The following is a 16,409-nucleotide window of genomic DNA, read 5'->3' as shown; positions in this document are numbered from 1 at the left end:
AGCGGCAAAGTATAAGTTTGAGTTGCAAAAATTACAATTTTCTCTAATATTGTTATGTATTATTAATCATTGTTATTTTCTGCAACAATTCATGATTCATTAGATATATAGTTACTTATAACATTTGGCAAATACAAATTTAAATTGTAATAGTTTCTTAAGCTGTGCATTTTTGGTAAATGTATTAACAGTATACACAACAAAATGTCGACCATTTTAAAATAATTACAGTACTTGATAGATTCAATTGAAAACATTACCAATTTAATTTTAGTGAACATTACATAAAATAAATTTAAAATTAGATTTATAACCTTTTCTGTAAAAGTAGAAAAATCAACGATTTAATTAATTTAGAGATAATAAATATAATATTCTGATATTATTGATAATATTTAGTGTAATTATAAGTAATCATTTTGAACATTATTTTCAATAAACCAAAATAGACAAGTTTCTATTGTAATCAGATAAAATTGTGGTGTCATATGATCTATAATTTGGCCAGTATCATAGGCAGATTCTGTAATACAATGTCACATGTGAGCCTGTATCATGCCATACGCTTAACCGTAACCGGCACCACATGTAATAGATATGTGACATTCAATTATAGAATTTGCCCAAGATACAGACAATTAATGCAATGTGTGAAGGTAAAGTAGAGAATCGTATATCTAAAATTCGAGTTTCTTCTGGTAAGGGGTACACCCTGCACTCTGATAAGATTTAAACCCAAGAATCGGTAGCAAAGAATCTAGTTACAACGCACCTCCATTTCAGATATATTATAACAGAACTACCCAGTGAAGCTTTCAAATCCACCAATATCTTTGTAATTCACAATTATACAAATCTAACCCTAGGCATCAGTGTAGCCTTGTGGCCTGGAGGTATGAATGCCAGGCTAGTTATCTGGAAGTTACAGGGTTTCAGTCCAACCCGGGGATCACTTCCGAATCTGTTCGCAAGTGTTTGAAATGTATTGAGCATTCAGTACAATTACATCAAAGTAGGGCAAAACCATTTTAAACAATTTTAAAACCGAGTTCCCTGATGCAAAGCTAGTGTACTTTGTAGTATTTACATCAATATCTAAATACAGTCTCCTTATTTGAATGTTACAGCATTGTGGAACGCCACTCTAATGTCGAACCCTTAGCGGACTACAGTCATAAACTTCAAACTACACTAAACATGAGGAAAGGCTATAGTATGTGTTGTTAGAAGCATACAATCTTCTGGATTGTCTTACTGCTCATGTTAAACCTCTCTAAACTATACGACTTAACCAACCTTTCACATGTTTAGTTACGTATGGGTTCCAGGGCGTCTGCTAGTCGCTGCACTGCTGTTGTCACCATCTTATGAAGGCTCTTATCATCTGATTTTATATCCTATAAAGAAAACAAACAATACGTTATATTAGTAAGGTATAGACCAACAAGGTTCTACAGCATGTACTTTCAAGAAAGATATCTAGGTCTGCATGTGTAGGTTGCATTGTCGGATGAAGATATACAAGCCTGCATGTGTAGCTGACAGGGTTGAAATAAGCTAGACAGGCCTGCATTGTCATATGAAGATAGCTAGGCCTGCATAGGTTGCAGGGTTGCAAGACCTAGGCTGATTGAAAGGTAGGTTGAAATACATTATACCATAATGATTTAATTGAAAAAATCACATACTAGAGTATTCATATCAATTGTTGCTATTCTTCCCTCGATGTCAATCGTTATCTCTTTAGGATCTTCATTAACACACTGATGACCAAACATATCACGCAACAGTCGCAAGACACGTTCAGGGTTGATTCCGGTCTGCTGCTTTAAGGGAACCATATAACCTGTAGAAAATAAACAATAATTTTGAACGATTCTACAATAACTATAATGTATGTTAGCATTTCAAACAGATGATACAACATTATCTGAAATCTGGTATAGTAAAGAGAACAAGTTTCCACAAACCTTTCCTTTCTCTGATGTCTCCTGCCACACGCACAATAACACTCATGACCGCATCGGCGTACATATCATTTATCGCATTTGCTTTCCACTGAAATGACAATTTTATATTTATAAATTAAACGCATGACTCAATACAGTTATTGCAGTATATTACTGGAGCAAACGTTACTACATATTTAGCCAGACAGCAATATTTTTCTCCTATTTATCGTGTCAACATGTTTCACTAAGCTAAATGTTTACCTGAGAGTTATAGGCTTTAGTCTAAGAAACTTGTGCCCTGGGTTCGATGGCCATAAACTTCAACCATGTATTTAGAGGGTAAAGTTCAGTTATATTTAAGAAATAGGTCAGTTACCTTCTTCATAATTAGAACATAATTTGGCTCATGCACTATTCATTTCTGCCTTAACTTAAATAATTCAGCCAGACATACCTCTAGTGTGACCATTTTATGAGCTGGTTCATGGATAATCTTAATAGCACCAAATATCCTAAGTCCAGGCTTATCGATGGCATCAATGTACTGCAAGTCACCTGACAGCTGCGCGAGGTAATGCGTCAGCACTGACAGAGGGGCATTGTAAGAAATGCTCTGACGTTGTGTTACTGTGCTTACAGCCAGATCGGTATAATCTGTTGATTTTAAGAGACAAAATTTAATGCCAATTAAAAAATAGTTTTTACAAATGTTACTTTTTAATTTGAACATGGTAACACTATACAGTACAGTACATCAATATTTAAATTTATTTCATGTATGCTAAGAGTGCTATTCTCTTCCTTGCCAAAACTTCTTAATGAGAATTGTTTCAAGTCTTTTTTTTATTACTAAAATATATTCATTTTGTAATAATATTTCATAACACATTCATTTCTTAACACATTCATTTCTTAAAATATTCATTTCTTAACATATTTATTTCTTAACATATTCATTTCTTAACATATTTATTTCTTAACATATTCATTTCATCATCAAGTGCAATCTCTCAATTGTGTATTTTTACTATTCTATTTTTTAAATTGACAATGACAAAATGGTTTTAAATTCTTGTCACTTATCCCATTCAGCTTGTGCTGTTTATTTGAGAGGATGAAACATAATGCACTTTACCAAGTATTAATAATCATTATTATCATTCACTTTTTTGGGATTTTGCATTGTACTTTTGCTAACCTACATTCCAAAAATTCCTTTGTTTAACAAGGAAGTGAAACTACATAACTTTTGAAAACAAAACTCACATACTTTGAATTCAATCACCATATTAAATAGTTTGATGACATATCGTGCATGATTAAACAGCAGTGAACCATCGTAATTTCTAACTATTGTTAGAATATATTTTCATTGATATACTATTTTCGTGAATTACTGATGAAATATTTCTGTGTCCCTTAATTTTCCGACTTATTTTATTTTTTGAACAGTTTAAGTTGTTGAAATAATTACCTGATAAGTCTGATGGCGCTATGATATGATAGTTGAAATTTCGCTTTAATAGAATTCCCGATAATTGTCCACCCTCGCTGCTCTTCTCTTTGGCCAAGCTTCCCATAACCTAAATAACAAAGACATTGCAAACATTTGTACAAAATTAACTGGTTTACAGACAGAATGACCAATAGAAAAATAAAAGTTAGAGAGAACGTAGCTTTACAGGATCATTTATTTATTTATTTTTTATTTATTAATTTAGCATCCATTCATGTATTATACCATATGGACAATTGTCTGAATTAAAAGTTGAATTGAATTGAATTCAACAATACATTTAAAATACAAAACAAAGAAATAATACAACAATTTGGAATATTCAAATTGAATAAAAACAAAGTGAATGGATGCAAGGATGACTCATAAAATCGACAAGTCAATTTATTTCCAATGGGGTCCATATTTATTTCCAATGGGGTCCATAAACAGGTTAAATTTTGATCCAGAGAAAATATGAAATATAAAAACATAGATAAAAGTATAGGAACAGTATTATTAATATTCTTCTGGCATCTAATAGTAACGGTACAGACTATTTCATATTGTATATGTCTTTATGCAAATAACTTGTTAAGTTAAGTAAGTTAAGTAGGCCCAACAAGTTAATGTAGGCCTGGGAATGTTTTATGTAAACCAAAACAAAGTCAATCGTCTCAAGGGTGGTCAGTATTTGGAGACTCCACTGGATATAGAATGGTAACTTGCACCAAATTAACATTAATTTATTTTCATGTATTATTATTTATACCTTGGCAATCTTTTCACCTCTGAAGTGTAGCTCTACAGCCTGTGTTGTCTTTGGGTTGTGTACTTGTATGTGATATTCAGTACTGTCTTCATATTCACGTACTATGGCAGATTTTAAACGCTTCATTTCATTTGCCTCTCCATGAACCAGGATCTACAGGAATTACATTAAACAAATCAAATTTTTTAAAAAAATCAAAAATAAATTAATTGCACACATCAAGTGTTCTTTCATGTCAAGATTTAATTTCTTACCACATGAGGAGGGTACAATTCGCGGATGAACTCGCTGACCTGCTCATAATCAGCATGAGCAGAGAAAGAGATGTAATCAACCTGCATGTTTAACGGCACCTTCTGGCCTGCCATCGTGGTGACTTCTTCTGGAGAGGACATGATTGTCTAGAAAGAAGAGCAGAAAGAATTTTACACCAGTAAATATTTAAGGAACTTATGTTTGAGGTTGGGATTTATACATTTTATTGTTTTATAATTTTAGTGGTAACATTTTTTGATGGAGGTGGTAACAGTTGAATAGTCTAGGTGAATAACTTGTTCTTCTAACCAAATTTCTTGGTTCAAATCTTCAAAACACCAACTCCTCTATGAATAACTAACCTTTGCTAGAGTTCCTTCTACACAGTATCCAGCAATGATCACTCCGTTCCTCTTTTCTGTGCACCAACCCTCAAAGAGCTCCCTTGATAGACCGCTCTGCATCATGCCAGGACTTGCCATAACTACTGAAGGTCCAATGTCTTCAAAGTGTTCCATTCCACGTAGGTTGGAGATGTGCTTGAACACAAACGGGTTGCTAATGGCAATCTGAAATAGTGCAACAATATAATAGAAAACATAACAATTCTTTGTTCAAATTTAAAATCAACTCTCACATTGTTGCCTTCCAACATTATATTTAATACTGGCTCTGGGCTATTAATATTGAATACACAACCTGCTGGCAAGACTATAGAAGCAACCAAACTACAATTTTAAACTCTCTTTGATCTGTTCCTCATTAATAAAGTCAGAGAATTCCATTTTTTTTTTAAAAAGTAAATTAAAAGTAGTTTAAAAATATCAGAATGAAAAGTAATGCATGTTATGGTATAACCACATTCTCCAGGAAGGATAGGTAGTAAGTGTAGCTGGGCTAGCCTAATGGAAACAAGTCTTTACCTGTCTTCTTATTTTGTCATTCATAGCATTAATGTATGTCTGGTATACTGACATACATTTCTTTGCTAGAGAGGATGCATAGTAGATAGGAATATCATGAAGTTCAGGATGGTTACTCCAATATTCATCTAAAACAATGAAGAAAGTACAAAAAAATCGATAAAATAAATCATAACAGAAATTGTTGTACTGTATAAAGAAATCTGAATGGGTCATCAAAATTAGATGGAAGGGATAAAGAAATTTTCATCATCCCTGGCGAGAGTTGGATTCAAACCCATGATCTCACGGTAGTCCAAAATCCAACACACTGCGCCACATGCCCTCACTAACTGCAGTGCAACAGAGCAGAGAAAAGGAAGAGATGGTGGGCATATATCTCAATGGAATGGTTGAAAGAGGTAGAGATACAGATAAAGAGGTTAAATTTGCTGAAGAAGAGAGGAGTTTCGAATTATTATTTATTAAAATCTTTAGAAGAGCATGGAAACATAAAATCAAATAGAATAGTAACATAAATTTTATAAAAATTACCTAAAATTAATAGAAGTTCTTGAGCTCTTCCTAATGCGAATACTGGGATTAAACATCGCCCTCCTCTGTTGACAATATCGTGTACTGTACTCGTAAATCTTGCCTCACGGTCTTCACGTTTTTCATGAATGTGTGTACCATATGTAGACTCCTAAAATAAGGAATAAAAGAAAAAGAATTAACATCTATCCTCTGGTATAATCTCACCCACCTAGAACACAAAATTAGGGAGGGGGGTTTTGATTATACCAGGGGGAAAAAAAAAACATGGTAAGCATTTCTTGTAAAAACTCATATAAACTGTCTAGAAAGAGGTCTACATCCAGACAAAAAGTCAATACTGGGACTATACCCAGGGATAAGCCTGTTTGTGAAGTCAGACATAAAGTAGACGGTGGGATTAGACCCGGGGTGGGCTTATATCTAAGAATATATATGGTATTAATGAATAAAAGAAATTGCAAACTGACTTGGCTACAGTATGTTGTGGTCAGCGCCTTGAGAAAATTCAGTGGATATGTGTGCTATGTAAATTTGCATTAATATTAAGAACAATTATCAAGGAGAGACTTAAACTAGTGCCATTTTTATGATTTGATTTATGTATTGTCTTCGCTAGGCTCTGTGTATACATACTTACCGTGATCAAGACATCTGGTCTAACTGGAGGTATCTCAGCTGCCATCAAATGTCTGTCTTCCTGTCTTGAGAAATCTCCTGTATATAAAATCTAAAAAGATCATCAAAGAAAATTCACATTAAATTATGACTTGTAGACTTTTGAATATTCAAATTCTAATTGTGGAACAATCTTCCCAATTCCTTAGAGTCACCTTCTATTTAAGTTTTGAAAAAACTTTTAAAAACACACCTTTTTAGTTCTTTGTAATTCAATATGTTGTCTTTGAAGCTTTTTTACTTCACTGTCTCCTAGTTCAGTCTCTAGTCATCTGTCTAATACCTTTATGAAAAGTCATCAATTCGAAATAACCCAATTGCTTTTTAAAAGATTTAATTTACTTTTTATTCCTTACCTTCACACCAGCTATCTCAATCATAAACATACACGCACCGAGGACGTGACCAGCATTGTAGCACGAGAATTTAATTCCGTTCACGTCAGTCTCCTGATGAAAATTTACCGTTTCGATACGGTCCATGCTGTTCTGAAGGTCAGCATCTGAATATAACATTTTGTCGGCTGAAATATTACTAAAAAAAAAAAGAATTTAAAATAATAAAAAAAGTAATAATAATTCTCAAGATTATTATTATATGACAGCTTCAACTCAATATCTTCTGACAATAACTGCTAGGACTCATTCTGAGAATATTGGAAGAGCTAATAATAATAATAATATCCTGGATTTATAAGGTGCCTAACGGTAATGATTTGTAAACCTGTGTGAAGAGAGGCAAATGTGTGTAAAGTGTCTTTCTCAAGGAAACAAGCAATGCAAAGTAGGATTTGAACCCGCGATTTCACGATCAGTAGTCCAGCGTCAATCACACTGCGTCACATCACCTAATATGAAGTTGCTTCCGGGATAAATATTCTTTGACAGTACATAGTAAAGCACAAATCAACCAATTTTATTTGTCTGTGTGCAATAATAAATCCGCTTACCTAACTTTCACATAATCTGACAGAAGCCATCGATAGATAGCTTTTGTTGCATGTGTCATAAAAACTCTGCCTCGGAAGTTTGTCCTTTTCAGAAAGTATGGCAGAGCACCAGAATGGTCAAGATGAAAGCTGGAAAAAAAATGTTTGAATTTACTTGAATAATTGTAAATACAACAGAACTTCTGTTAAGGGGGTACCATCAAAACCTAACAAAGAGTCCTTTTAATAGGGTTGACCATGGTGTTACAATATGGCTGTACTTACTGACTAACAAGCAGGAGATCTATTGAATCTGGCTCAACCATGTCAAAGAATGGAAGAGAATCCAAGCCATCTTTACCAGGATGTATTCCACAATCAAGCTGAAAAGACAAATTTATATTTACAAATATATTTTTTTAATGAAAAGTGTTTTTTATTGAAATTTCATTGTAAATTCACATAGTAATTATTCACTTTAACCAAAACAGGAAAGATTTACCTTCAAAACTGATAAAATAGTCCTATTGTTTGTCTTTTTAAAGGAAATCATTATTCATTTTAATTTATTTGAAATAATTTTTTGGCCGATAATGGATAGTGGATAATTTCATCAAAACTACAGTATAGCATGGTTTCTTCTAAGTTTGATGTTATTCATAGCTATATTTTTCATGTTTTTGGGGGAAATTACATCTTTTGAACAAATTTATTAGCAGTGTATAAATCAGTAATTTTGATAATAACAAATGACAAATAATTTAGAGCTACTGTACCATTAATGTTTTGCCTTTAAAATGTATCATTATGCATGACCGTCCAACTTCTTGTCCAGCACCCCTGAAAATGTACACAAAATTTTCATAAAAGCCAGCTCCTCTCAGATATTCAATTCAATCATGCAGGAATTAAGTTGAAAAATTACCAATTTTGAAAACTGATTTTTTTTAAAGAAACCGTTTTGAAATGCAACAGCAATGATCTGTAAGTTTGAAAGATTGGAACTCTCTCTTCTATGGTCAAGACCAAAATGCTACACTCGTGTTGTGATCGATTGTGTTAAAGGACCAAACTTAATATTGCTAATTAACCAAGTATTACTGTGCATGACCAATCGTAAACAGTGGACAGTCGACTGCCTTTTTAATTAAAGTTTAAAAAATTCATATTCTTTAATAATTACTTTTTTTTATATTTATTTAAAAATAGTTAGGCTCCTAAAAAGCAAAAAGGAGACCGTTACCGACCGTACCAGCATGGAATACAGATCACTCCGGCCACGCTTAAATCCGGCCGCGATTCATTCCGGCCGCAGCTATGGAACGCCCAATGAGTCTTTTACAACCGAGACACGTTTTTTGTAGAGAATCAAAATAAACATTAATTAGACGGATATTTGATTATTTAAAATAAATTAATTAATATTTTACATATTGTTATTAACTATAATTAGTATAAGTATGGGTACTGGCAAGATAAAGTGTTATAAAAAATAAGGTTTTTAACTAATTTTGAATGTTAATGTAAAGCTATAAAATGTACATAGAAAGAAATTAAATATTGTTAATCAAGCATTAATTAGACGCCGGGTATTTGATTATTTGAAAGGAAAAAGTTAAGTTTAGTTTGAAAGAAAAAGCAGTTCCAACTTCTTTGAATGTTAATGAAAAAAGTAAAATTGTTGCTAATAAATATTCACTAGTTCCATTTAAATTATTTTTTCTTTTAATTCTTTTGGTCACCAAGAATTTGTTATAACACTGAACTGTATAGAAAACGTAGATATGGCTGGGCGCTCCATAATAACGGCCACTTTGCACAGGAAGTCGAATTGAATAGCTGCCGGAGTGCATAACATCGCGCTAAACTGATACGGCGGCCGGAGTGAAGCGCGGCCGGATTGATCGGCTTCCCCAGCATGCACAGCAACTGCCCTTACAAGAACATCCGAGCAGGCAGGACCAAGGATCAATTGTCCCAACGCGATCTACAGCTAGGCCTAGTAGAAGCTATCCCGTCTAGGCTAGAGTAGTAGCCGAGCTAGCTAGACCTTAGCTAGATCGACTAGCCTACCTACCCTAGCCTACTAGCTAGGCCTATCTATAGACTAGGCCTAGGGCCTGGCCTTAGCTAGGCTGTATATGCCATGCATTGCCTAGAAAAAATATTTCATTTAGTAGAACAATAAAATTAAAACAGATTATTGTGCTACTTGCAGGATATACTTACAATGGTCGAACAATAAGTTGATCGCTTCCTTCTGAACCAGGTATTGGAATGCCATCTTTTTTGTTTGTAGTAGATGATACGGTCACAGTTTGAGCAGCCGCCATGCTTCTTTTTTTGTTGACATGTGTTGCAGCGCCACCAACCTGGTGGTGTATATTTTTTACTTTCGACGAATTACGTACGCGTGAGAAAATCTAAAAATAATACTTAGTAGCATGCTCTAAAAAATAGTTTGCCGCATTTAAACAGAGTACAGTACCGTATTTATTCGAGAAAAAAATTTTGTAATATAGCAACATTTTATTAAATTTATTATCAAATAACTCATCCCGACCCTCCCCCACCCCCGTCCACGCCCCCAAAAATTGTAAAAATATTGGTGCACCTAATAAGTAATAACAGTGAACACAATTAACCAGCGAAGAGTTTATTCGAGAAATAGACCTAACACATCCGGGCGTTTATTTGATGGTGTAAGCTCTTTTATTCAGAATTATTTGAAGCAGGGAGGCACATCTCCGTTCAGGGGCATTTATTCGAAGCGGAGTAGGCCATGCAATAAATTATGAATCTCCGTACTTTACTGCTTATGCCGGATCGGACAAAATGAATGAGAGGCCTAGACAGGAAAAATACCAAAAAAAATACAAAAATAAATATCAATGGAAACCTCTTTTATATTCGGCCTAGTATTGGGCACACTTCTTGTAATTGAGTAAATAAAGAAAGTTAATTAAGATATAAAGGTTCTGTGTTCTTCAAGTTTTCAGTTTCACACAATACAGCTTTAAGTTTTGTCCTTCAGATAAATGAAATATACATAATTATTTAATTTAAGTGAGAGAAAAAAAATAGCCCCTCCCCATTCCCTGTTTGATCAAAAATTGACCGGAGTTTATAATGTTCACAGCAGGCGCTTTACATCCAGAATATTTTAATTAATTATAAAAAATTATTTTTATTATTATTTTATTTATTAAAACCCAGGTACACCGTACACAAGTTCGATTTCCATGGATACTCTGAGGACAACAATCAACATCATAATAAAAATAAGTACTATAGGCTACTGTTTTTACAAACGTAGAGACTGAGTATTATACATGAAACCATACATCAAGTTTCTATGAAGAGATGCGGTGTGACTCAATTCAATGCTTAAAATCGATGTGTCTAATCAAGCAATACAACACTACATGATGCGACACAAGTTAATCCATTTCATTGTTTAGACAAGGATTTAGGAGTTTTAATTGAATACGAGTGAGAAAGCAGTAGGTCTATAATAATAATTGCCGAGAATCGAAGCTTCTCCTTCGTATGACTTGGTGGTGGATCTGAGGGAAGTGGATTAATCCATGGGGAATTGAATTCAAGTGGGAACTAGTGTGCGTTTGTCCCAGGCCTCAGATTGCGACACACACACACAATCGAAAATATGATTAAAATCAATTGTGCTAAATAAAAAATCCCATATTACTAGACAGGATGATTTTTCCTCTCAATAAAAAGATAATAGTGGGCCTTTATAGAAGAAGTACTATTTTTAAAATGTTGATTTATTATGTTTCAATTAAAAATAGAGGTGGCTAATTATTAGACTAACTTTTCGACGTTCCACACATTGCAAACGTTATGATTATTATATTGTAATATAACTTCGAGGAGTTCAATTCTGGGATAACGTTGGAATCGTACGATTACGATTGAACGATAAAACAATTCTTTTTCAATTTCTTATATTCCTACGTCTGGTCAAAGAAATATTGGTGAAATCTTTTCTCTATAATCTTCTGGTCAATCTCATCATCGGAAAGAACTTATTTTTTGTTGGATGGAGGTCCTGCACAATTATAACAAAAAGTTAGTACTACTGTGTGCGTGTATGTCAATCGAACAATTGCAAAGTTCATTCCAGCAAATGAGGGCGTATTTCGTTCGTATGTAAAGTTAATTGTGATTGGGCAGAATAGTTATTTAGGGAACTTCGAAGTTGGATAAATATAATACTTATTTTATGTGGAGTTTCAAGGTTAAATACATAAACAGTACATGAACGTCAATTTTGAATAATTGATGTACGTGTTTGTCAAGGTTTTGATTAATTTACGTAACGCATTTGATAAAATATTATAGATATTTCCAATGCGATTAGATCGAGTTGTGTGTACGAACAGTTTCGATTGGCCAATCAAAGAAGCCCTTCAATATCAGGATTGGTGGTAAGCAAGCGATAATTAGAGATAGAGAGTGATCCTGCGCCAGGCCTGCTGTGTTTTTACGGGAATAATATTAATACTTGCATGATTTTAGCCTAGTAAGTTATTTGGTATGTATAATCAATTGCTGTTTTGATATACAGCAATACTGAGATATGTTAAAATGGTACATTTGGTTGTTATTTGTTCACGATAATTTGTAAATGAAATGAGGCAAGTAAAGTACTTCACTCGATCGTGCAGTGTAGGCAGACGATCGCATTATCAAATATGGCATCGTCTCTTTTCACAGGCTGGCTCACGGTGTGAGAGACGACGACTTTTTAGCACTTCCTGGTTTGGTTTAGTGGTATTCTTGCATCATATATAATCTTGTTTAAATAGTTCGGTAAATGGAGGTTGTAAATGAATCAGATGTGTAATATTTGCTATGGAAATATTATAAAGTTAAGGCTTTAAACTCCGAAATTGTGAGCTATTTAACCAACTGTGTGTGCCAGCTGAGGAGCCCAGTCAGCTCGCCAAGTAGAGTTGGCCTAGCCTAGGCCTCCTCTAGCTGGAAGTGTGGCATAGCATACTTTTTCTTTTTTTTTTATCTGTAATCTATCAAGTCTATATATAAAGTTAAAGTTTGGCCAACATTTTGGAGACTGGTATAGGTAATAGATATTTCAAATGGATTAATCTATTTCTACTCTCAGACTCGTAACATGACACACTTCAACCCCCAAAAGGGGATGCCACCAACAAGGGATGGGAGGGGGTCGGGGTATCTATTGTTAATTAATTATAATATAGGCCTAAGCCTATATCATTATTTTTAATAATATGTATTATTAATATTGCTTTGCCAAGTGATTTTCATGCTACTAGCCTAGGCCCTATTACTAATTTTATTCAAGTACCGTAGTTTTATTTGCTAAATTGTTTATTCTATTGAATATAAATTGAAAGAAAAATAATGTTATTTAAGCAAATCTCAACTTCCTCTTTTAATCTTTGCTTAAACAAAAGGAAGATCTATTGTATTTTCTAAGACAACACTTATTGATTGTTTTAGAAAAATACAATAATCTTCCTATTGTTAAGGGGATTGTAAAGATTCAAGAATTTGCATCTCCACTGTCTATTTCCTCAAAAGTTTTCGCAGATGGTTTATGTATTTTTAATTTATTTCCTTGTCATTAGGCCTACTGTACTATAATTTGTATCTGTCAATGTCACTCTTCTTAATGCACTTGTCAATTGTATGACCCACTATACGACCCCCGGGAGAGGTGCGTCATTTGTCCGATGTGCGTCATACCTTTGAATACCATGACGCACCGGTGCGTCAAAAATGTGACTTACCTTTAGGTGACCATGACGCACCCATTTTGACGCACTGTGACCATGTTGTTTATGATATGGTGGGTGGTAAAGTGACGGACATTGACACACCTTGTTCATTGATGTGACGTACCATCTAGGTTTTTTGACGCACCCCTGCGTCAGTAATTATTTGTAAATGACGCACCCATGACGCACCTCTCCCGGGGGTCGTATAGTGGGTCATACAATTGACAAGTGCATAATACTTGGTGTTGATATACAGTCTGTACCATATTTATTGTATACATCATCTGTGATAATGACATTTCAGTGAACAACAAAACAGTGGCAAGATTATAATAAACACTAGAGAGCATGAGACAGCAGAGGGAGAATATGAAATCAAGATTGCCACTGTTTCTACTCGGAAATGTACATTACCATATATAAATAAGAGCATATTTCTTTCCTTAAAAGATGTATTGTCCCTTTGTCAAATTCAAAAAAATAAAAGATTTCGAAAAAAAGTGGGTCATTTTGAAGTATCATAATAGTTATTAATTTTCGCCAAAAATTAGTCAAAAAAAAAATCATTTAACTGAAATACAGACGTTTTTTGGTTCAAAAAATAACTTTGACTTCCAGTCAAAGTTTTTGATCAAAACATATAATAATGCAACGCATAATGCAACGCGCTTATTTAGCTACTCTGTTTGCATGATCATAAAACTTCCTTGTTGTAAACAATCCTAATTAGCATCATGCATAATGTATACTCATGGTTTGAAATCTTTGTTTACTTTCGCTCGCGACAATTTTCCAGACGAAATGTAATCAAATTAATTTACCTGTTAATTACGTAAAATAGTTGTTTTTGGCTGGAATTTTCGACTTTAAGTGAATAACTTTAATATTACTTTGATATGGCCAATTTAAATTTAGAATATTTTGACCTTCATTTTTTTGTGTTTCAAGGGACAATACATCTTTAAAGAAACTTGAGCAATATATGTTTTAACAATTTGGCTAAATCCAATCCTTGTTCAGGGTACAAGCCCTATAAGGGATAATTTGTTGTGTCCCAGAGGTCTCAATTAAGATTTAAAACAAAAGTGTTTCTAGAAAAAATAATTGAACAAATGTGAAAATATTTGTTGATATCCTTGCAGCATCTACAGTACTGTACAGTACGGTTGTTTTAGAATATACTGTACAGGTCTGTTAGTGTAGTTGCAGGTACAGTAAAGTGCTCAGATTTAATAGACGGTAGGCGCAAGTCAGTGTTGTGTATGACTGGGCAGGGGGAGGAATATTAACTAATTATTAATTAGCTGAATTAAAGTTGTATTGTCCCCCAAAACATGAAAAATGAAGATCAATTAAATCAAATTTTGAATAGACCATATTGTAGCTATAATAAAGTTGTTCACTTTCGCCGAAAAAAAATCCGAAAAAATTTATTAATTTCGCTAAGAAAAAAGCAAAATAAGTTAATCAATTTTCCCAACTTGTCAGCTCAAAATTTAGGCCGATAGAGCTAACTCATAAATATGCATGATATGTTAATGAGCATCGACACAGCTGGGATCTGATCTAACAAACATGGATGATGCACGTTGTTGTGTACACAACACCCACAGATCGACGCGACTCGACTGGGGGTTTCCCCTGATCGTATGTAAAGCTAAGCTGTTAATTTGTCGGTAAGTAGGCCTAGACGGTTATTTTAAATATAATAATTATATATATAACGCAAACTAGACAGACGTTTGTAATAACAGGAAGGTAATTAATTAACTTAGCCTGGGATTTTTTCAGGGCTAGGCCTAGAATAATACATGCATAGGCCTAGGCTAGTAGTAGTAGTAGTAGAGGAGGCAGGCTGCTGGGACAATCGGGTCTCTGCAGAAAATGCCCAGCTAGGCCCTATACATTGTACTCTTCATAGACTGGCCTAGGCTAGGCCATCAATCCGAAAATACAGCCAGCCTGCTGTACCATATACATAATTTACAGTTGAATCTTGTTTAACTAGTTTTTATGATAAAAATAAAACAAACATTTTTTCAGGGAAAATAGTTACAATACAACTTACAAGCCTGAAGTTGAGAACCTTCCTCCAGCAGCACTGTACAAGTAGACAGAGGGGAAAAGCCAGCTTAGCCATTTTACCACACAAACTACTGTTCTTTACCATGTAACTCTGTACTGTAGTAAGTCAAATATTTGTTTTCTCTTTATTAAGTCTTAGTTGTAATGTGTTTTACCATAGAAAGTTAGTGTACTTATTTGTCAAAGCAAGCAATTTCACTAGCCCACATTTTGCACTAAATGTGCATGATCTAGACCTATTTATAAATACCAAATTCCAGGTTTTCGTACTTTGCCGAAATTAAAAACTTTAGATTTTGTGAAATATTTAACTTATTTATACATCATTATTTAAACATTTTTATTTAAAGACGTTGAGCTGATGAAGACTGGAACAGAGGTCACATTTGTACTTCATAAAGACAACTGATGATAGACTCTGTATATGATTGGATATTGCAAGAAAAATATTTGTGATGCTGCATTCGGCCAATATGTTCCTGTTCAGCTTGTAAAATGTTGTACAGTATAATTTTTTTTATAAAGCAATAATATTTGTACAGTATATTATTTTGTAAACATAACATTCAATAAATAAAAAATACTACTACAACAGTACACAGAATAAATTCTTCAATTTTACTTACACTTCATAATGTTACTGTAAATATTACATTGCAAAAGGAGTTAATAAAAAATATATATAGGCCTAGGCCTATATACAGTTACAGTATATCTTATTGAATTCCTGTATTGTTTTTTGTGTCAATTTGTCTACTAATATCAATGTGTTGATTGTGGCAGTAATTACGGCAGCTATAGTCTTCTAAGATCGCTCATATCCATTACAAAGTGTCATTTTAATAGTAAGAAATGTTTCAATAAATTGTGAATGTTGCCGATACATTTTGTGTTTCTCACTACTTCACTTGCTCTTATTGTTCAATCAATGTTAATACCTGAAAAAAAAGAAGAAAATTGTGTCAAATATCTGCATAAAATGGTTAATTGTGCAAATGTTG

The 16,409-nt window shown here is 33.7% G+C and overlaps 2 protein-coding genes and 1 long non-coding RNA gene across 24 annotated transcripts in view; 2 read left to right on the top strand and 1 right to left on the bottom strand.

The window, feature by feature from the left end:
- Window positions 1-342: 342 nt before the first annotated feature.
- LOC140053893 (cleavage and polyadenylation specificity factor subunit 3-like) lies at window positions 343-9,870 on the bottom strand. Its single transcript, XM_072098633.1, has 16 exons — window positions 9,767-9,870; window positions 8,314-8,377; window positions 7,823-7,920; window positions 7,559-7,687; window positions 6,966-7,143; window positions 6,572-6,661; window positions 5,932-6,082; window positions 5,398-5,525; window positions 4,837-5,043; window positions 4,474-4,620; window positions 4,220-4,372; window positions 3,427-3,535; window positions 2,407-2,606; window positions 1,971-2,058; window positions 1,689-1,846; window positions 343-1,397 (listed from the first exon to the last, which is right to left on the bottom strand). The coding sequence occupies exons 1-16, from the start codon at window positions 9,868-9,870 to the stop codon at window positions 1,308-1,310; spliced, it is 2,094 nt and encodes a 697-aa protein (XP_071954734.1). The 3' UTR covers window positions 343-1,307.
- Window positions 9,871-11,954: 2,084 nt separating this feature from the next.
- Window positions 11,955-16,409, top strand: part of LOC140054098 (rho GTPase-activating protein 5-like) — a 93,355-nt gene continuing 88,900 nt past the window's right edge. For 13 of the 22 annotated variants that reach the window (XM_072098961.1, XM_072098953.1, XM_072098951.1 and 10 more), the window contains exon 1: window positions 11,957-12,095. The gene's annotated coding sequence lies outside the window, so the exon portion shown is untranslated. Of the gene's footprint in view, window positions 12,096-12,406; window positions 12,456-16,409 lie in introns of those variants that run through there. The other 9 variants (XM_072098965.1, XM_072098964.1, XM_072098962.1 and 6 more) reach the window with 5 other exon arrangements.
- LOC140054498 (uncharacterized) lies at window positions 14,901-16,021 on the top strand. Its single transcript, XR_011846526.1, has 3 exons — window positions 14,901-14,999; window positions 15,367-15,509; window positions 15,759-16,021. It is a non-coding gene; the product is annotated as an uncharacterized lncRNA (long non-coding RNA).

Source organism: Antedon mediterranea, chromosome 7 (genome assembly GCF_964355755.1).
Source record: "Antedon mediterranea chromosome 7, ecAntMedi1.1, whole genome shotgun sequence".
Lineage (NCBI taxonomy): Eukaryota > Metazoa > Echinodermata > Crinoidea > Comatulida > Antedonidae > Antedon > Antedon mediterranea.
Note: the sequence above shows the minus strand (reverse complement) of the source record. Positions and strands in the feature narration are given on the sequence as shown.

Coding starts and splice junctions, on each gene's coding strand:
- LOC140053893 (XM_072098633.1), bottom strand. CDS start 9,870: ATGGCGGCTGCTCAAACTGTGACCGTATCATCTACTACAAACAAAAAA. Junction 4,621..4,836: donor TAGAAGGAACTCTAGCAAAG/GTTAGTTATTCA, acceptor TCTTCTTTCTAG/ACAATCATGTCCTCTCCAGA. Junction 1,398..1,688: donor CAATTGATATGAATACTCTA/GTATGTGATTTT, acceptor TTTTCTTTATAG/GATATAAAATCAGATGATAA.